Source organism: Martes martes (assembly GCF_963455335.1).
Source record: "Martes martes genome assembly, chromosome: 10".
In the NCBI taxonomy this organism is placed as follows: Eukaryota; Metazoa; Chordata; class Mammalia; order Carnivora; family Mustelidae; genus Martes; species Martes martes.
In genome coordinates, this window is record NC_137898.1 from 68,296,632 (window position 1) to 68,318,076 (window position 21,445).

At 38.6% G+C, this 21,445-nt stretch overlaps 1 protein-coding gene across 2 annotated transcripts in view; it reads left to right on the forward strand.

Moving 5' to 3' along the window:
* The window catches only part of ANKRD42 (ankyrin repeat domain 42), a 61,010-nt gene that overhangs the window by 34,989 nt on the left and 4,576 nt on the right, over nt 1-21,445 (forward strand). For both annotated transcript variants that reach the window (XM_080815294.1, XM_080815295.1), the window contains 4 exons: nt 1,114-1,219; nt 4,134-4,309; nt 18,741-18,867; nt 21,258-21,399. In XM_080815294.1, coding sequence (XP_080671420.1) covers nt 1,114-1,219; nt 4,134-4,309; nt 18,741-18,867; nt 21,258-21,399 — 551 coding nt within the window. The remainder of the gene's footprint in view (nt 1-1,113; nt 1,220-4,133; nt 4,310-18,740; nt 18,868-21,257; nt 21,400-21,445) is intronic.

Below are 21,445 nucleotides of genomic sequence, written 5' to 3' on the forward strand. Positions count from 1 at the left end.
GGTAAGGGTTAAATTATTAGAGATGTGTTCGTGGGAATTCAGAAATAATCCCTTATGTTTATATGCTACTTAATGGGGTGTAAAACTGTCATCACATTTAATCCTTATTGTGATTTTATGAACCCTCTTTCTAAATATGAAATCATCTCTGTAAAAGATGAGGAAATTGGGGTCCAGAGGAATCAGTTTTCTTGACTGAGGTTACACATCTGGTAAGAGCAAAGCTGACATTTTCTTAGTATTCTCATTCACTTATTCATGCCTCAACTTCATAGACATTTATTGAGGGTCTGTATGTGCCAACCACTTGCTAAGTTCTGTCCTGCCCTCCAGTCTCACTATTTAGTAGACCTAAAGTCAGATCTTTTAAATCTATTAAGTATCTTTCCACCCAGCTTCTCTGAATCTTCAGATGGATCTAGAAGGATGGGTAGAAGTTAGATGAACATATAGTTGAGGGCTGGGCGCTAGGCAAGAGAACACATAACCAGAGTTGTGGAGGTGAAAATTAATCCTGAGTGCATGTATTAAGGACAAGATTTAGAAAAAGGTGGTAAATAGTTCAGGAGATTAGTGAGGGGCCTGTAAATGTTGAGTCATGAGAGTCAGAAGAATAACCTGTTTACATAAGATGACCAAGATTTTCGAAGTCCATGTAGTCAGCCCTGTGGCTGGACAGTGCTCATATTTTGGTCAGATGCAAGATTTGTCAGGAGCTATAGATAGCAGCAGGTGAACTCTGGATAAAGACTGGGAAAACCTAGATTATAGTTTCAAATCCATTACTTGCATGCTGCGTGATGTTAAATAAATAACATCTTTGAGCTTCAACTTTTATATCTTCTTCAAATTTTTTATATAAATTTTATATCAGGATGCAAAGCCCTCTGTATTGGAGGTGAGCCCAGTAGATTTTTGATTAAGTGTTTGCCTAATGATTACATAAATGAACAGAGAATAACATCTGCCCAACTTTTGTTGGTTATTACAAGGATCAGTATTTATGAAAATATTCTCTAATGGTACTGTCTGAGATATCAGACAATTGTTACTAATAACAATAATTTTTGTGTGTATTTTTATTTTTGTCTTTTTTTTTTTTTTTTTAAACAGCTGCCGGGCAAGGCCACATAGAGTGTTTGCAGTGGATAATTAAAATGGGAGCAGACAGTAATATTACCAACAAAGCAGGGGAGAAACCCAGCGATGTGGCTAAAAGGTATCCCTGTCTGCTTTACTTCTTTCTTTTGTTTTTAAGGTTTTGTATATACTCTCTTACACTCAGAAAGCTCTTAGGATTTAATGGAATTATAGGACTCCATCAAATGCTGACAGAATAACAATTTTCAAGCTGAATTGACATTTGATGATAAATCAGCTCTTCTCACTAAAGTAATGATTTTCAACTAGAAAGTAGTATTGTCCCCTTTCCTGGTGGGGGGCAGGATTTGGAAATGCGTGGAGGAGTGTCACATGACTGGAGACTATCACTGATATATAGTGAGGTCGGGTCCAGGAATGCTAAACATTCTACAGTGCTTAGAACTATGGTACAGAATGAAGAATGGTGTCACCCAAATGTCCCTACCTCTTTAGAAATACTGTGTAATTAAAAGGAGTAATTAAAAGGAGCCACTTAGGTTTTGAAACAAATTTTAATATTTACATTTGAATTAAATATAACACCTGCTATTAAGCATCTCCTGCTCATCTCCTATGCAGGTCCTCAAGGAAAATTTAGTCCATCCATTTGTTCATTCGGTTATTTTTCATTCAACTTCCTATATACTTAGCATGTCCCTATTGCTTTGGTTAGTGTTAGGATTACAAAGATGAAAAAACACAGTCCTTGTCCTCAAGTCTAAAATCTTGTAAAGAGACTCAGTACATAAACATTATTAATTATAATCGTTGTAACATATTACATGTTATGTATAAGATACAATAAGAACATAGGAGAAAAAGTGCCCAGGTCTTCCTGTTTGAAAGTTTTGGGGAAGTTAGGAAGGAAACGGAAGGGAAACAGAATTTATATAGAGGTCAGGGAAAATTTTTATTTTTGGAGGAAGCAACATTTATGCTGATGCTTAAAGGAGGAAGTGTTGTAAGATAGTATCTTATGTGTTTGAGGAATTGCATGTGGTCCAGAACTGCTTGAATCTAAAGTAGGAATGTGGGCTAAAATTTGCAAATGAGGCCCAACAGGATGCTAATCATTCAATGTTAATCATGCGTTGATTGCTGTGCAATTTTTAAGAGTTCATTGTCCTTACAATTTTGAGGGATTTCTTTGAAGCCTTGGAACATGATTTTGTGGTACCACAACCTAGGATCATTATCTACTTAGGCCCACTTTAGTTTTACTTTGGAAAACAGCTTTATTAAGGTTTAATTGGTATATGACAAAGTACACATCTTTGTACAGTACAAACTGATGAATTCTGACATATGTACTTACCCATGAAACCATTACTGCCATGAAGATAGGGAACATATCCATCATCCTCAAAAGTCTCCTTGTGCCCCCTTTGTAATCTGTCTCCTTTTCACTGCCCCCCACTTTCCCTTCCCCAAGCAAATGCTGATCTGCTGTCTGTCTATAGATTAGTTTGTATTTCCTAGAATTTTATATAAATTGAATCATATAGTACATACGCTTATATATCTGCCTTCTTTCACTCAGGTTAATTATATATGAGGTTCTTTCATGTGTATTCATAGCTCATTTCTTTCTTATAGCTGAGCAGTACTCCATTGGCTATAGAATTCCTTGGTATTCCATAGTTTGATAATGTGGTAACCTGTCAAAGGACAGCTTGATTATATCCATTTTTTGGTAATTATGCATAAAGCTGCTCTAAACATTCATGTACAGTTTTTGTGTGAACATCAGTTTTCACTTCACTTGGGTAAATAATTAGGAGTAGGATTGCTGGGTCATATGATAAGAGTATGTTTGCTTTATAAGAAATTGCCGTAGTGCCTTTGAAAGCAACCATGCCAATCTGCATTCTCACCAGCAGTGGATGAGTGTTTCTTTTGTTTCTTATCTTGCCAGCATTTGATATTGTTCATTCACCAATGGAAAATATACAGATGGCAAATATGTATATGAAAAAAATGCTCAAAATCATTTTTGTTAGGAAAATACAAATTAAAATTTAGACAATGAGATTCCCCTATATATCTTTTAGAATTTTTGTAATTCATGCACCAAAATGCTAGATGTATGTGTAGTGTTATAGAAACACTATGAATCTGGCATAAAGTAGGTACTCAGTAAATAATAGCTGTTAATTTTAACCTAGTAGTAAAGATAATGAATTCTATTAACCTTACAACTTCTTAAGATGTTTGTTACCATATCTTTAATTATGTGTAGTACCTGGTGAAAGGTAAGGATATTTGTGTGCATGTGGTCGTATAGCTATGTGAAAAAAGTGGGATTTGAGATTTTGTGTTTGAGTAGTTCTCCATGTCATAAGAGAAAACATTAAACATTTCAGTTAGCAAGACTCTGAGAAAACTATGCAGATTATATGCAATAACAACATCAGCTCCAAAAGCAAGGCTATATTACTGGAAGCTTCATTGAGATATGGGAAAGATCAAAGAAAATAGAAAATGTAGATGGAAAAGTCACTATTTTTTCATCAAATTTCAAGGCCATGCCACCTTTTGGGGTTGAGGAAGGATGAAAATTAAGGGGCCTAGAGCTATATTTAGCCCTAAAACTGGAACCAGAACTATTTCTGAAATCTCAATTTGGCCATCAAAAAAGGTGGTAAATATAGATAACAAGTAGGGTGGTTCTGGGCTTTCTATTCAGTTGAGCAGCTCTGTCTGGGGGCAACCCACATATTCTTTTGATATTGAGGGTCCTTTCCCAGTTGGATTTTTACCAATAAAAATTATGGAATAGCCTTTAACATGACTATTTGTCCTCAGTGTCCAGTAGCTCTTTGAGCTGGATGTATGTTGAATTGTCACTGACTTTTAGGTGCAGTTTTGCTCCTTTACTGGGGGCATTGGTAGCATAATGTACAGCGTGTAATTTGCTAAATTAAGTGGAAACTGCAGTTTCAATTTGAAGAAGATTGTGAATCTTGTTAATTACTGATTCTTTTCTACAGGTTTGCCCATTTAGCAGCCGTAAAGCTGCTAGAGGGACTGCAGAAATATGACATAGATGATGAGAATGAAATTGATGAAAATGATATAAAGTTTTTTTTAAGACATGGTGTTGAGGGAAGCACTGATGCCAAGGATGATTTATGTCTCAGTGAGTCAGATAAGACAGATGCCAGAAGTAAGTGTGCCAACTCTGTTGTGATTTATTGTTTAAGAAATACAATAGCCAGTTTTTACCACAAATCTGGAAATTATTCTAAAGACACTTACCATCTGCAAAGTAAAATACATTGATATTTTTTGGGGAAACAGACTAGTACAAATACTTGTACTAGGGGTTTTTGAACACAGAATGTAAGACATGATCTCTGTCCCTCAAGGAGGAAAAAGTTATGTAGGAGGAAAAATTACTTAAACATCTCAAGGATTTGCATGGTAAGTTGGCAAATGATTTTTACAGATAATAATAGCAAATATCTATTGAATGTCTACTGTGTGCCAGACAGTGATGTATGTATAATCTTGGGGTTGTGGGATCAAGCTCCACCTTGGCTTTGTGCTTAGCAGTGAGTGTGCTTGGGATTCTGTCTCTCCATCTCCCTCTGCCCTCCCTGCCCCAGGCATGTGCACTTATACAATGTCTCTGTTTCTCAAAAACAAACAAACAAACAAAAACCCTTAAAAAAAAAAAAAAAAGAACTGATGGGACTGATAGGATTTGCTCATATATTTGGATCTGAGGTCTTACAGAATGAGAATAATCAAGGTTGATTCTTAGATTCTTGGCCTGGGCTACTAGGTGGTGGTTTAAAAACACTGTTCACAACAGGATAGAGTAGCAGGGGAGGCTTTTCACAAGTGGAATTTGGACTTTTCCTTGAAGGGTGGCCAGAATTGATTAATTAATTGTTTAATTTATTAGAGAGCACATGAATATGATAGAGTATAAGCAGAGGGGAGGGGCAGAGGGATAGGAAGAAGCAGACTCCCCACTGAATAGGGAGCCCAGTGAAAGGCTCAATTCTAGGGCACCGAGATTATGACCCAAGGCAGACATTCAACGGACTGAGCTACCCAGGTGCCCTGAAGGATGTCCAGAATTTAGATAGGCAAAAAAACCCCACAAAAAAACAAAGAAGCATTCCATTTACCCAGCTTATATTCCAATATATACTGTGCGCACAGGTCTAGACCAAGGGACTAGTGCAGTGCATCAGAAAAAGTCCTGCTTTCTGGAATTCAGAAAAGATTCTGAACCTGCTCAATATAGTATTAAAATAAGTGACTGAAATTGTGCTGTATTAATTCTTTTTCTCTCTCCCGTTATTCAACATAGGTTTTTTGAATACCTGTTACACATTAGGCACTGTTCTAGGTATTAGGTTTACACTGGTGAACAGAAAGATAATTTTTCCATATTTGCATAATTCTTTTTTTCTTTAAGATTTTATTTTATTTTTTTTAAGTAATCTCTACAGCCAATGTGAGACTCAAACCCACAACCCCCAAGATCAAGAGGCATATACTTTACGGACTGAGCTAGCCAGTGCTTTGTATTTGCTAAGTTCTTAAACTGACCTGGTTCTTTTTCTACTTTTTCAAGCTCTAGAAGTCTTGATATCCGCTCTTTGATTCCCACAATTAGTAAAATATTTGTTGGTGGGATTTCCTAAAATAGTCTTGTAGTTTCATTATGAAATAAAAATTTATAACTAAGTAAAAAATACTTTTTATTTTTTCTTTCATATGAATTGCATTATGGAGACATATATACCAAAGTTTTAATTTTCATAATTAGCAATGAAGGACAGTTGTGCATCATTAAATGATGTCCTATTGTGCTTGGATTGCCATAACAATATACCATTGATTGAGTGGCTTAAACTGTAGACATTTATTTTCTTACAGTTTTGGAGACTGGAGGTCCCAGGTCAGAGTCTGGCAGAGTCTGTTTCTGGTGAGGTCTCTCTTTCTGGCTTGGAGATAGCCACCTTCTTTCTGGGTCCTTGCATGGGAGAGACTAAGCAAACTTTGGTGTGTCTTCTTATAGGGATACTAATCCCATTGGACCAGGGCCCCACCTTCATGACCTCATCTAACTAATTACCTTCCAAAGGCCCCATCTCCAAATACTATCCCATTAAAAATTAGGACCTCAGGATATGAACTTAGAGGAGACATAAACATTGAGTCCATAACAAGGGTTAAACATTGAAGTACTCCAAATTGTGAGTACAAGTGGGTGTGTTTCTGTCTTCTAAGGGGACATGTTATTGTCCCCTTGATGCAAATGAATATTCAAGAATGAGCAGGACTGTGGCTTATTTTATGTTACATTATTGAACATACTGGATCTCATTTGATGTCTAGTAATTGAAGCAAATTTTAATTCCTCTAACATTTCTACTGGTGGTGAGGCATAGAACTCTTGTGTCAGAACTTATATTTTCCAAAATCCTAATGGTCATTATTTACATTTCCCTGGTGTTTTACACTCATAGAATCCTTCTACATACATCATTCACAGTAAGCCTGTGAAATAGGTAATATCTTTGTTTTCTGTTTCAAGATAATCTCATTTAGTATAATATTCATATTTGATAGATAGAGTCTGATGTTTAGTTTATTTATTTAAGTAATCTCTACACTCATGACCCTGAGATCAAGAGTCCAAACCTTAAGTTCTCCATATTTAGTTCTCCATATTTAGGAGTCTGTTTCTTTGTTGTTTGTTTGCAGTTTGTTTGGGACAACATTATATACTTGGAGGGTATTATGCCAAGTGAAATAAGCCAGACAGAGAAAGACAAATACCATATGATTTTATTTGTATATGGAATATAAAAAAAAAAAAAGCACAGCAGATGAACAAAGAAATAAAATTTCTGAGAGCTCCCAGAACATTGTCAGGCAGATCGCTACTCTCCAGGGGTTGGTAAAAGCCTCTTCCCTAGCTAATGCAACCAAGGGAACACCTGAAGATGTTGATGTAAGGGGCTCCCAACAAACAGCCCACTGAGCTCACCCTATAGTGAGGCTCAGAGTTAATGATCCCTTCAGTATTTCCAGATAGATTTATTTTAAAGAGCTTTGTTTACTCATTTTTAGAATAGCATGTTGGGGCAGGAGAGGGAGAGAGAGAATCTTAAGGAGCTCCCAGCCCAGTGCAGGGCCCGATGTAGGGCTTGATCTCACAACCCTGAGATCGTGGCCTGAACCAAAATTAAGAGTTGGATGCTTAACAGACTGAGCCACCCAGGCATCCTTAAGTAGCTTTATTAAGATATGATTCACATACCATTCAATTTACCCATAAAAGTTACACAGTTTAATGTTTCTTAGTATAGTCACAGATTTGTGCAACCATCAGTGTAATACATTTTTAAACATTTCCATCACCCCTAGAAGACACCCCACGTTCATTAGTAACCATTCCCCATTACCCCGACTTTCTTTTAACTTCCTCCCAAACCCCATCACTAGGCAACTACTAATCCATTTTCTTTTTGTATAGATTTACCAATTCTGGGCATTTCCTGTGAATGGAATGGTACCATATGTGGTGTTTTGTAACAGGCTTCTTTCACTTAAAACGATGTTTTCTTTTCTTTTCTTTTTTTTTTTTTCTAAATATTTTATTTATTTATTTGACAGAGAGAGATCACAAGTAGGCAGAGAGGCAGGCAGAGAGAGAGGGAGGAAGCAGTTTCCCCGCTGAGCAGAGAGCCCGATGTGGGGCTCGATCCCAGGACCCCGGGATCATGACCTGAGCTGAATGCAGAGGCTTTAACCCACTGAGCCACCCAGGCGCCCCTAAAACGATGTTTTCAAGGTTTATATACCTTGTAATGTGGATCATTCCTTTTTATTGCCAAATAGTATTCTTGTATGGATATACCAATTTTATCATCTGTTCATCAGTTGATAGACATTTGAGTTGTTTTCACATTTTGACTATTATGAATAATGTGAACATTCATATGTACCTTTTTGTGTAAACATGTATTTTCATTTCTCTTGGGTATAAACCTTTGTGTTAGTTGGAACTGCTGAGTCATTTGGTAACTCTAGGTTTAATATTCTGAGGAACTTCCAAACTGTTTTCCAAAGTGGTTGCATCATTTAACATTCCCACCAATGATGCATGGGGGTTTCAGTTTTTCCATATCCTTGCCAATATTTGTTATCGTTTGTCTAATTGATTGAAGCTCTTCTAGTGAGTGTTAAGTGTTATTTCATTGTAGATTCTGTTTTTACTTTTGTAACTGAAGTATAATTAACATACAGTTTTATTAGTTTCAGGGGTACAACATATTGACTCAACAATTCTATGCCTTGTACTCAGTGCTTACTTACCATGACAAACAGTCACCACCTGCCTCCATCAAATATTCTTACAACATTATTGTTTATATTCTCTATGCTGTACTTTTCATCTCTGTGACTTATTTATTTTATAGCTGGATATTTGTGCCTCTTAATCCCTCTTATTTATTTCACCCATCCACCCACCTGGGAACCAACAGTTTGTTCTCTGTATTTAAGAAACTGTTTTTGTTTGTGTGTCCATTTGTTTTGGTTTTTAGAAGTCAAAAATAAGAGAAATCACATGGCATGTGTCTTTCTCTGACTTATTTCATTTAGCATAATACCCTCTAGGTCCATCCACATTGTCACAAATGGCAAGACCTTATTCCTTTTTATGGTTGAGTAATATCCCATTGTATCTGTATACCTTCTCTATTCATTCATCAGTGGACACTTGGGTTGCTTCCATATCTTGGCTATTGTAAATAAGGCTGCAGTAAACATAGGAGTGCAGATATCTTTTAGATAGCGTTTTCTTTTCTTTCTTTCTTTCTTTCTTTTTTTTTTTTTGAGTAAATACCCGGTAGTGGATTTACTGGATTCTACTTTTAGTTACTATATTTCTATTTTTAATGTTTTGGGAAACCTTTGTACTACTCCCTACAGTAGCTGTACCAGTTTATATTTGCACCAACAGTGCACAAGAATTCCCTTTTCCCTACATCCTTGTCAGCACTTGTTATTCTTGTCTCTTAGATACTAGCCATTTTGACTCATCTGAGGTAATATCTCATTGTGGTTTTGATTTGCATTTCCTTGATGATTATTGATGTTGAGCATCTTTTCCTTTATCTTTCGTCCAACTATTTGTCTTCTTTCAAGAATGTCTATTCAGGGGTGCCTGGGTGGCTTAGTGAGTTAAGCCTCTGCCTTCGGCTCAGGTCATGATCTCAGGGTCCTGGGATCGAGTTCCGCATCGGGCTCTCTGCTCAGCAGGGAGCCTGCTTCCCTCTCTCTCTCTCTGCCTGCCTCTCTGTCTACTTGTGATCTCTCTCTGTCAAATAAATAAATAAAATCTTAAAAAAAAAAAGAATGTCTATTCAGATCCTCTGCCCATTTTTAATCAGAAATTTGATTTTTAAACAGAATTTTATATGTTCTTTTTATATTTTAGATACTAACTCCTTATCAGATGCTATCATTGCAGGTATTTTCTGTTCACTAGGTTGTTTTGTTTTGTTGATGGTTTACTTCACTGTGCAGAGGTTTTTATTTTGATATAGTTACAATAGTTTATTTTTGCTTTTGTTTCCCTTGCCTTAGGAGACCTGTCCATAAATATGTTGTTAAGGCCAATGTCAAAGAAATTACTGTGCTATGTTTCTTTCTAAGAGTTTTATGGTTTTATTTGGGTACTTAATATACTTTGAATTTATTTTTGTGTATGGTGTAAGAAAGTGGTCCAGTTTCATTCTTTTGAATGTAGCTGTCCAGTTTTCCCAGAACCATTTGTTGAAGAGAATGTCTTTTTCCTTATTGTATATTCTTACTCCTTTCCTGTAGATTAATTAATGACCATAAAAACATGGTTTATTTCTGGGCTTTCTATTTTCTGTTGTCTATTTTTGTGCCAGATTTGATTTCTACAGCTTAGTGGTATATCTTGAAATCTGGAATTCTGATGCCTCTAGCTTTGTTCTTTCTTAAGAACAAAGATTCTACTCAGGATCTTATATACTTAACATACAAGTTTTAGGGTTATTTGTTCTAGCTCTATGAAAAATAATAACAGTTTGTCTTTAAGAGGATTTTTTTTTTTGAAGATTTTATTTATTTATTTGATGGGGGAGTGGGAGAGGGAGAAGCAGGCTTCCTGCTGAGCAGGGAGCCCGATGCAGGGCTTGATCCAAGGACCCTGGGATCATGACCTGAGCCAAAGGCAGAAGCTTAACGATTGAGCCACCCAGGCACCCCAATAGTGTTTTGATAGGGATTGCATTGAGTCTTGGATTGCTTTGGGTAGTATGGGCATTATAACCATATTAGTTCTTCCAGTCCATGAGCAAGGTATGTCTTAACATTTGTTTGTGTTGTCTCAATTTCTTTCATTAACCTTCTAAAATTTTCAGAGTATCAGTCTTTCACTTACTTGGTTAAGTTTATTCCTAGGTATTTTATTCTTTTTTGTGCAATTGTAAATGGAATTGCTTTCTTAATTTCTCTGCTACTTTAGTATATAGAAATGCAGCTGATTTCTGGGTATATTGTGCAACTTTACTAATGTCATTTATTACTTGTGGTGGAGTCTTTAGGGTTTTCTATGTGTAGTGTCATGTCATCTGTATAGTGATGATTTAACTTATTCCTTACCAATTTGGATGTTTTTAAAGTTTTTTGTTATTGTCTGATTGCTGTGGCGAGGACTTCCAGTACTATGTTGAATTAAAGTGGTGAGAGTGGACATCCTCATCTTGTTCCTAATCTTAGAGGGAAAGCGCTCAGTTTTTCATCATTGAGTATTTTCTGAGCTGCAGGTTTGTCAAATATGGCTTTTGTTATATTCAGGTATGTTCCATCTAAATCCATTTTATTGAGAGTTTTTTTTTTTAAACCCTGAACAGATGTTGAATTTTGTCAAATGCTTTTTCTGCATTTGTTGAGCCGTTCATATGGTTTTTATCCTTTGTTTTGTTGAGGTGGTATATGTATCACGTTAATTGATTTGCAAATACTGAACCACCTTTGCATCCCAGAATAGATCCCACTTGATTATGGTGAATGATCCTTTTAATGTATTGTTCAGTGTGGCTTGCTAATATTCCTTTGAGAATTTTTACATCTATGTTTATCAGAGATATGGGCCTGTGGTTTTTTGTTTTTTGTTTTTTCTGGTGGTTGTTTTTGTTTTGTAGTGTCTCTGGTTTTGGTATTAGAGTAATGCTAGTTTTGTTGAATGTAGAAGTTTTCCTTTCATCTATTTTTGGAAATGGTTGGAGGAGAATAGGTATTAACTCTTGTTTAAATGTTTGGTGGAATTCACCTGTGAATACATCTGGTCCTGAACTTCTATTTGTTGGGAGTTTTTTTTTTTTTTTTTTTAATTTTATTTATTTATTTGACAGAGAGAGATCACAAGTAGGCAGGCAGGGGGGCGGGAGAAGCAGGCTCCCTCATGAGCAGAGAGCTGGATGTGGGGCTCAATGCAGGGCTCGATCCCAGGACCCTGAGATCATGACCTGAGCTGAAAGCAGAGGCTTAACCCACTGAGCCACCCAGGTGCCCCTGTTGGGAATTTTTTGAATACTGATTCAGTGTCATTACTGGTAATAGTCTGTTCAGATTTTCTACTTCTTTCTGATTCAGTTTTGGAAGTTTATGTGTTTCTATGAATTTCTTGTAGGCACTTTGTTGGCATGTAATTTTTTGTAGTATTCTGTTAAAATCCTTTGTATTTCTGTGGTGTTGGTTGTTACTTCTCTTTCATTTTGGATTTTACTTGTGTCCTCTCTTTGTCTCTCTCTCTCTCTCTCTGTCTTGTGTGTGTGTGTGTGTGTGTGTGTGTGTGTGAATCGTCTAAAGTTTTTTTTTTTGTTCTTGTTTTTGTTTTTTGGTTCTTTTTCTAGTTCCTTTAGGTATATGGTTGGATTATTTATATAACATTTTTCTTATTTCTTGAGGTAGGCTTGTTCTATTCTAACTCTCCCTCTTCAAATAGCTTTTGTTACATCCCAAAGATTTAGGACTGTTGTGTTTTCATTTTCATTTGCCTCCATTTCATAAAAAATTTCCTCCTTGATTTCTTTGTTGACCCAGCCCCTCTGCTGCCTCTTTGTCCTAGAGACCCCCCTCTTCTCTTTCTTTGTCCCCCAACCATTGCCTTGCTTTCCTGTTCCTCCTTTCCCTACCTCCTTTTTCCTTGGGCCTGTCTCCCAACCTTTAGCATCCCTCAGATGACTCCATATTTGTAGAATGTTGTTTAAAGCCATCATGTGTTTGTGCTTTTTTCCACTTTTTTTTTCTTGGGATTTATTTCCGGTTTCATAATGTTATAATTTCAAAAGACGAGGTAATTTCAGTCTTCTTTAATGTATTGAGACTTGTTTTATGGCTTAACCTGATCTATCCTGCAGAATGTTCCATGTCTGCTTGAAAATGATGCGTATCCTGTTGTTTTTGGAAAGAATGTTCTGTATATACCTGTCAAGTTCATTTGGTCTAATTTGTCGTTGAAAGACACTGTTTCCTTACTGATTTTCATCCTGGATGATCCATCATTGATCTTACTGTATTACATTTCTCCTTTATATCTGTTAATATTTGCTTTATGTATTTAGCTGTTCCACTGTTCGGAGCACAGATATTTATAGTTGTTGTATCCTTTTGTTGTATTGACCTGTTAGTCATTATGTAATGCCCTTGTTGGTCTCTTGTTATACTCTTTTTTTTTTAAGTCTATTTTGTCTAATACAAGTATTTCTATCTCAGCTTTCCCCCCCCCCCAATTCCACTTTATGGAATATCTTTTCCCATCCTTTCACTTTTAGTCTGTATGTGTCTTTAGGTCTGAAGTGAATTTATAGTTTTTGTTTTCAAGTCTGTTTTACCTGAAAGAAATATTGCTGCCCTGGCTTACTTTCTTCCTTTTCCTTTCCCTTTCCATCTTCTTTCTGCTTCTATTTGCATACAATATCTTTTTCTGTCCTTGCACTTTCAGTCTTTTTGTGTCTTCAGGTCTGAAGTGAATTTTCAGTCTATTTTACCTGAAATAAGTATTGCTACCTCAGTTTTGTTTTGTTTTCTCTTCTCATCTCTTTTTTTTCTTTCCCTTTCCTTCCTTTTTTTTTTGCTTTCATTTGCTTAGAGTATCTTTTTCTGTCCTTCTGCTTTCAGTCTGTAGGTCTTAAGTGAGTCACTTGTGGGCAGGGTATAGGTGGATTTTGTGTTTTATCTATTCTGTCACCTGATATGTTTTGATTGGAGCATTTAATCGATTTACATTCAAAGTAATTGCTTTTTAAAAAGATTTTATTTATTTGGTAGTTTGTTAATTTATTAATTTACTTAACAGAGAGAGTGCACACAAGCGGGGAGGGCAGAGGGACAGAGAGAGAGAGAATCTCAAGCTGACTCAACTTAGCACAGAGCCTGACTTGGGGCTCAGTCTCACGACCCTGAGATCATGACCTGAGCCGAAACCAGGAGTTGGACACTTAAGTGACTGAGCCACTCAGGAGGTCCTCACCTAGGATATTGTTAAGGGTCTCAACGATGTTCTCCACTGTCCTGAAGTCCAGTGAGAATCTTTATGATCATTACTTTAAATTCTCTATCAGGCATATTTCTTATATCCGTTTTGTTTAGGTCTCTTGCTGTGGATTTGTCCTGTTTCTTCATTTGGGATGTATTCCTCTGTTTTCTCATTTTGTCTACCTCTCTGTGTCTGTTTTTGTGTACTGGGAAAGCCAGCTATGTTTCCCGCTCTTGAAGATAATGGCTTTAAGAAGGATAGTGCCTTGCAGTGCAGCATCCTCTGTTCCCCAGAACCTGGCCTCAGAGGGTGTCTCCTTGGTGTATTGCCTGCACCCTGCTGTTGTGTCCTGGCTGCTTTTTCCTTCAGTTCATTCATCTGCTGAGGCTCACTTTGCTTGCTGTGGACATCATTTGTTCTCTAGCCAGGGTGAGGTCTACAATTTTAACAAGGTGAGCTCAGGTCTGCTTACAAAATGAGACCTGCTGCTGCTGTGAGAATCAAGGCCCCATAACACTCATCGGTTGGATGACATGGTGTTGGCAAGATTTTTGCAAGTCTTCTGGGAGAGGGGACTGAGGCAAAAAGTAATTGAGAAGGGCAGATCCACTGATACATAGGAAGGTGGGGCTTGGTGTAGGCAAGTTAGGTACTGAATATTGGCCCTGCCCTGGCTTCTGCAGGCTCTCAAGGGTGGCTTTGTTTTTATGCTGGGGGGCAAGGGAGGGAAAATATGCCTTCCAGCTCCTTTGTTTCTGGAGAGCTCTTCCTGTAAGAGAGTCCCTTCCCTACCCCTCCAGGACTGTCTCTGATGAGAGTAAATAACTGTCCCTCCCATGTGCCCCTGGGGTTTTTCAGGCTGCTGCTTCTGAGTGACATATCTGCAGGTTGTCCTGCTGTTGTCCTGCTGTATGTCCTGCTGTTTCTCTAAGGGGGAGGACTCAGCTTCTTATCACTCTCCAGGCTCTTCCAGAACTGAGCCTGTGGATTTTAAAAATCCTATGCTTTAAGACGCTCTGGTTTTTAGAATTCACAAAATTCAGCCTCTCTGGCTTTCAGTGCCAAATGTTGTGAGGTTTCGTCTTCCCTGTGTAGACTCCCCAGTGTGATAAACCTTCTAGCCATTCTCAGGGCTGGTGTCTCCCTGAGGACTGTGGATGGTTTTGGTCCATTTTGCTCTCCACTGTGTCTCCTCCCTTCCTGCCCTCTTGGATGTGTCCTATTCTTTACCTTTAGTTGTGGAGTTTGTTCTGCTATTCTCTGGTTCTTTTTCTGGGTTATTTATGCTGATGTTAGTGTTACCTAATTGTATCCATGGGACGAGGTGAGCTTAGGGCCCTCTTATTTCACTATCTTCCCAGCTTCCTCTCTATAATCTTTGATATTTTAATTATTGTGTGTCATGGTGTGGACATCTTTGGGTTCATGTTTTTAAGAACTCTGAGCTCCCTAACCTGGATGTTTCTTTCAATCCCCAGGTTATGGATATTTTTAGTTATTACTTCTTCAGTAAGTTTTCTTTTTAACTCTTTTTTTCCAGGATCCCTATAATGCAAATATTTGTTCACTTGATGTTGTCCAAGAGATCCCTTAACCTATCCTCATTTTTTAAAGTCCTTTTTCCTTTTTGTTCTTCACTTTGGGTGCTCTCCTTTACCCTGTCTCCCAGATTATTGATCTGTATTCGCTGATCCAACATTGATTCTCTCTAGTGTTTTTTTTTTTTTCAATCTCGTTTATTATATTCTTCAACTCTGATTGGTTCTTCTTTATATTTTCTATCTTTGTTGAAGGTGTCACCGAGTTCATCCACTCTTCAGTCTGATGGGCATCTTTATGTCAATATTCTGAACAATTTATCAGGTGGATTATTTATCCTCATTTCATTTAGGTTTTTTTCTACAGTTTTATCTTGTTCTTTAATTTGACTCATACTCTTCCGTCTCATTTTGCTTGGCTTTCTATGTTTGTTTCTATGAATTAAGCAGAACAGACAGCTACTTCTCTTAAACTTGAAGGAATGGCCTTATGTAGGGATGTCCCTTGTGTTGTCTGTGTGTGGCTGGTGACTTTGGCTGGCTGGCTGGAGGTCCTAGAGCACTCTGCTGGGGCTGCCCTGGTGGCATGGGCAGAGTAGGGGTTGGTGCAGGGCAGGGTATTCCTGGGGCTCTGGTTGCAGAGGGCACGATGGCTGGACAGCTGAAGATCAGCTGAGTGTGGCTCAGGGCTCTTTGCATTGAGGGCACCTTGGCAGGACAGGTAGAGCTCAAGTGGGTGCAAGGTGGGGTGTCCCACTGCTCTCTGTACAGAGTGTGTCCTGTCAGGAGAGCTGAGACTGAAGTGGGTGCAAATCAGGATGCCCCAAGGTACTCTGTCCAGGGGGTTCCTTCGTTAAGTGGCTGAAGCTGAGGTGGATGCAGGCCGAGGGGTTCCTTGCACTGTGCTGGGGATTCGCAAGCAAGTCATCCTGAGCCAGCGTGGTATGGGTCTTGATGTTCTAGAGCACTTTGAGTCTGTGTCACATTGGCGAGGTGGCTGGAGCTCTAGTGAGTGTGGACCAGAGTGTCCTGGTGGGCACCACCCTGGAGCCCACCTTGGTGGGGCTGGTGTGGGCTAGGGGCCCAGGCTTACTGAGGGGACAGGCTGGCTCTGGCCATCAGACCCTGCTTCCATCTGTGCTCTCAAGGTGGAGTGGGAATGTGAGCCCTGCAGCTTGCCATCCGTTTTGATTCAGAGAGAGTTCTAACAGCTGCTCTACTGTTCGACGCCACTGTTTGGATTCTAATTCTACTTGCCCCTTTAAACTTTGCCTTTTTTTCTGTGCCTCTGGGCAGATGAATCTGCTCATTGTTCTCAGCAGGTAGTCCCTTCAGTCTGTAGTTCACATCAGGAATGAGGATTCCCTTTACAGTGTCTCTGTCTCTCTTGCTGTTCTCTATGTGGTCCCTCCATCTTTGTGCAGAAGCTGTTCAGTCAGCCCTCGGTTCTTACTCAGGAGCAACTGCTCTATAAATAGGTGTAAATCTAGTGTGTCTGTGGAGGAGGTGAATTTAGGGTCTTTCATCACCACCTTGGACTGGAATCTTGCAAAATTTTTAAATTTTGATGAAGTTCGATTTATCTACTTTTTATTTTCTTATTTGCGCTTAAGTTACTTTTTGTTGATTCTATTGAGAATTAGCAGGGACTTAGGACCTCAGAAAATGAGTGGTTGATTTGTAGACTTTCAGTTTACTTTTGAAATTATTTGAGTAAGAGGTGTTTTAAGGGGATCATTGTCAGTGAATCACAAAATTTTGAAAAGATGTTTTAGAAAAGAGCAAAGATGTGACTAGAACAATATCCTATTGTGGTGTGTTTGATAAAATTCTATTCTTAGCCCCTTGCTGTACAGTGAAGCTCACTGATAGCTGCCTAGGGTGTTTGCAGATGGTGAAGGTATGAAATCATGTGCTGTCTTCTTTTCCCAATTTAATTTTATTCCAGAGCAAAACCCAAAGGACAAGATGGCCTTTTCTTGGGATACTAGGTTTTGTCAGAGCACCTACAGGAGACTAGATTTCTTGTCATCCCAGAATTCCTGGAACTGCACCTTAATTCAAAGCATTCTTTAGTAAATTAATTTAAGGCTATGGAGCCCTATTTCCATTTGAAGTTTGACTCTTGACTCATCATTCCTGTCACATGTCATCCAGCATCCACTTAGTCACCTTCAGTGACAAGATACTCATTATTTCTCAGGGGTCCCATTTTCATCTAACAGTGTTTGTGAGGATTAAAATGTATACGGAAATTAGTATAGTGTCCACAAATACATGATAGCTTTTACTGTTTCTGCTGAAAAGTTTCTCCTTTGTTGAGTTAAAATGTCTCTTCCTGGAGCTGATCTCATTTAATCCTACCTTTTACCTCTTATGACTCTGTAGAATAGCTCTTTCACAACATAGCCTTCAAATATTAGAGAATTAATATTATTTTTAAAAGAATTATATATGCTAAATAGCCACAGTTCTTTTGATCTCTTCTTCTGTAACTTTTTTTTTTAAATTGTCTCTACTTGGTTGTTAGTGGTTAGTGTGGTTCCCAAACGTGTCTGCACATCAAAATTGTCTGAGGGACTTTTACTAAGTACCAGTAATGCCTGAACGTGTAGGTCTGCTATGGGACACAAATGTACATTTTTAAAGAGTACCCCAGTTGATTCTGATATATGCAGTTTGGAACCTGCAGCTCTATAGCCTACTGAGAGATAAATCACAGTGTTAAGTGTTAGGGAGAAGAGGCTGTGACTTGCTAACCTGGTCCCATGAAGGAGGGTTTCTCAACTTCTGCACTATTGATATTTTGGGCCAGATGCTTATTTGTTGAGGGGGAGTCTCCTTTGTATTTTAAGATTTTAGTAGCAGTCCAAGCCTCTAGATGCCACTAGTGTATTTCTCTCCATCCCCCAAGTGTGACAAGCAAAAATGTCTCCAGATGTTGCCACATGTCCTTTGGGGGAGAAAATCATCCCAAGTTAAGAGCCACTGCCACAAAGAATAGAAAAATCCTAGTTTTGGTAGTTGGATAATAGCTAAAAGCAGCTCTCAATACTTCTTTCTCTCAATGTTCTCTCGCATAAATAGATATTACAAGTGATTAATCATAAAATTGGGGGCTGGTTAGATCTGGCTTATTAAATATATCAACCATATTCCAGTTTTTCTAATCTTTTTATATATAGTAGACTATGCGTGGTCTTGTAATGCACCATTAATCGTAAGAAACTGCAGTCTTCTTTAAAGCTTCCTGTTTATAATATTAATAGCTGTATCAATTTGATACATCCTCTAATAGCAGGAAAAGAGTCCTCCATGTAGGTCTTTCAGTGCTTGTTTATTCTGATATTTTGTTACTGATATTTACCCTTCTATGTATATGCCACCTTCCTTCTACCCTCTGCCCAGAGCACTCAGCACCGGCTCTAGCAGAAGCATATACTCAGGACCAGCATCCTGTGAGCACACGAGCTGTTGCCGGTCTAATCTAGGTCTGTATTCAATTTGTCTTGCAGTGAGAGCTTATAAGAAAATTGTTGAATTGAGACACATGCTGGAAATTGCTGAGAGCAACTTTAAACACCTGGGAGGGATAACAGAAGAAGATCTAAAGCAGAAGAAAAACCAGCTTGAGTCTGAAAAGTAATGTCCTAAAACTCAAATGGTTTGTTTTAGTTACCTTTCTAAATGCTGTGTGAAGGTTTGTTGACGAACAACTTGGTTTTCCATCCTTAGCAAAGAATGTAAGGTTCTATCCAGTTTTTTTCTTAAGGCCCCAGACAGAGAAGGTATTAAGATTATTTTTAGCTGTGGTAAAATATACATAACACGAAATGTATCATCTTAACCATTTTTAAGTGTACAATTCAGTAGTGTTAAGTACTTCTACAGTTTTGTACAACCAATCTCCTGAACTCTCTTCATCTTGTAAAACTGAAACTCTAGTTAAGACTTTTTAAAAAAATATATTTATTTTAGAGAGTGAGTGAGCATGAGCAGGGGGAGAGGAAGAGGGAGAACCGCAAGCAGATTAACTGCTAAGCCGGGGGCCCGACATGGGGCTCATTCCCAGGACCCTGAGCTCATGACCTGAGCTGAAATCAAGAGGCAGATGCTCAACTGGCTGAGCCACCCAGGCGCCCCAAGACTTTTTTTTTTGAAACCATGGCTATTTTGAGCTTTTCAATCAACCTCCTCTAACCGTTCCCATCCAGTTGGACTGGAAGGGTGGGAGAGGGGAGCCAGAATTTGAACCTGAGTGTGTTTGACTCCAAACCTGTTATCTAAGATGACTATGATTTGGAACTTTTAATTCTAACAATAGCATTTCACTGTGAAGTGGTTATATTATTAATGTGATTTTGAACAGACTCTTTTTTTCAAGATCACTTTGCCTTTGAGCCAGAATGTACTTTCACGTCAGCTGAGACTGAAGTGTGTCTTCTGAGTGAGCTTTAATACTTCTCTAGCACTGGTTCTCCACTTCATGTTGAGTTCATCTTAAGACATATTCTTTAGGTACAAATTCCTGCTTTTAGGTCTAATTGTCAAGAAAAACTGGGTAAGTATTGGTTTGAGGGATGTCCTCTTGATTTTGTTGTTATCTGTTAGTTAGATCAGAGTCAAAATACAACAAAGCATGGTTGTATTACTGTGTCCTGGGAATGATTTTTCCCTTCTTATTTGCTGAATTCCAGGCTTGCACAGTGGGCATTCTTCTTCCCTATTCTCAGTCTTAGCCCCACACACTTCCATACCAGAGCTACTGCCAAATGCTCTTAGATCGCCCTCCTGGGAACCTGACATCCTACCCAGATTGCCTTGGGAATTCTCTTCTCCCCACCTTCCAGCAATAAGGCAGAAGAATATCCTGGTTCAAGTCACATCATCTCTTGTCTGGATTTATTTTAACATCTTGATATGTCTCCCAGCTTCCTGTCCCTGCCCCCTAATTCCCACTCCCCCATTCCCTGCAGTCCGTTCTCAACACAGTGTCCAGAATAATCATGTTAAAACTTAGGTACAGTAAATCTCACATACCTTTGACTGAAAGAAGCCAGGCACACAAAAATATGTAGTACACAATTTCATTTATAAGCATAGGCAAAATTAACCTAACATGATAGATATTCGGAATGTGATTCCTATGGGAAACGAAGGTTGCCTGGGAGAGGCATGGGGGACCTTTCTGAGGCAATTGAAATATTCTATATCTTGGTTGTGGTGGTGTTCACAGGCTTTACACATTAATCAAAACTCATGTTCAGTTGATATTTGTGTATTTTACTCATAGTAACTTATAAACTATTTAAAAACTACAAAAGCAAAAGAAAAGAAATCTCAGATCATGCCATTTCTCTGCTCCGACTCGCTGGTGGCTTCCCACTTCACTCAGAGTGAGAGCCTGGGTCCTTGCTGTGACTTCGAAGGCCCTGCTTTTCTGGCTCCCTTTGGCCTCTCCCAACCTATTGCTCTTCCTTTAAACTACCACCGCCACATTGGCTTCTGCTTTTCTTCCAGTTCGCCAGGCATACTTCTGCCTTAGGGTCTTGACCCTTGCTCTGCCCTCTGTCTGGACTCTTCCCCCGGATGTCTGCTTGTTACCTCTCTTATTTCCCTTAGGACTCTGTTCAGAAGACCCCTTCTCAGTAAGGCGTTCCTGGCCACTGTGTACAAAGTGTTAGTCCTCTGCTCAACAGCATCTGATATCAATCACTTTTTTTCGCTTTATTTTTTTCTCCCTTAGCATTTTTCACCTTCCCCATACTATATATTTGTTTGTTTGTGGTCTTTCTTCCTCCACTGCTTAAGTAGGCCCCAGGAGGACACGTTGGGCCTGTTTTGTTCATTGCTGTATCACTGGTGTCTAGATCAGTACTGGCTCATAGTAGACTCCCCATTCATACTTGTCAAGTAAATTATTTCTTTGTTTTATTTGCTGTACGTGCAATGCCTGGACGCTTTTCACTATGGCCAAAAATAATCGTTAGCTGATACTGGAGATTGAGAACAACTTTTTTTTTTTCCGACAGGACTATCAAGGAGCTGCAGGACCAGCTGGAGTACGAACGGCTTCGTAGAGAAAAATTGGAAGGTCAGCTGGATGAGTGTCGTGCAGAGGTGGATCAGCTCAGGGAGACACTGGAAAGGATTCAGGTCCCCAACTTTGCTGTGGTTGGTGTCTTCCTTAGCACATTTCTCTCTCTCAAGAAGTATAGAA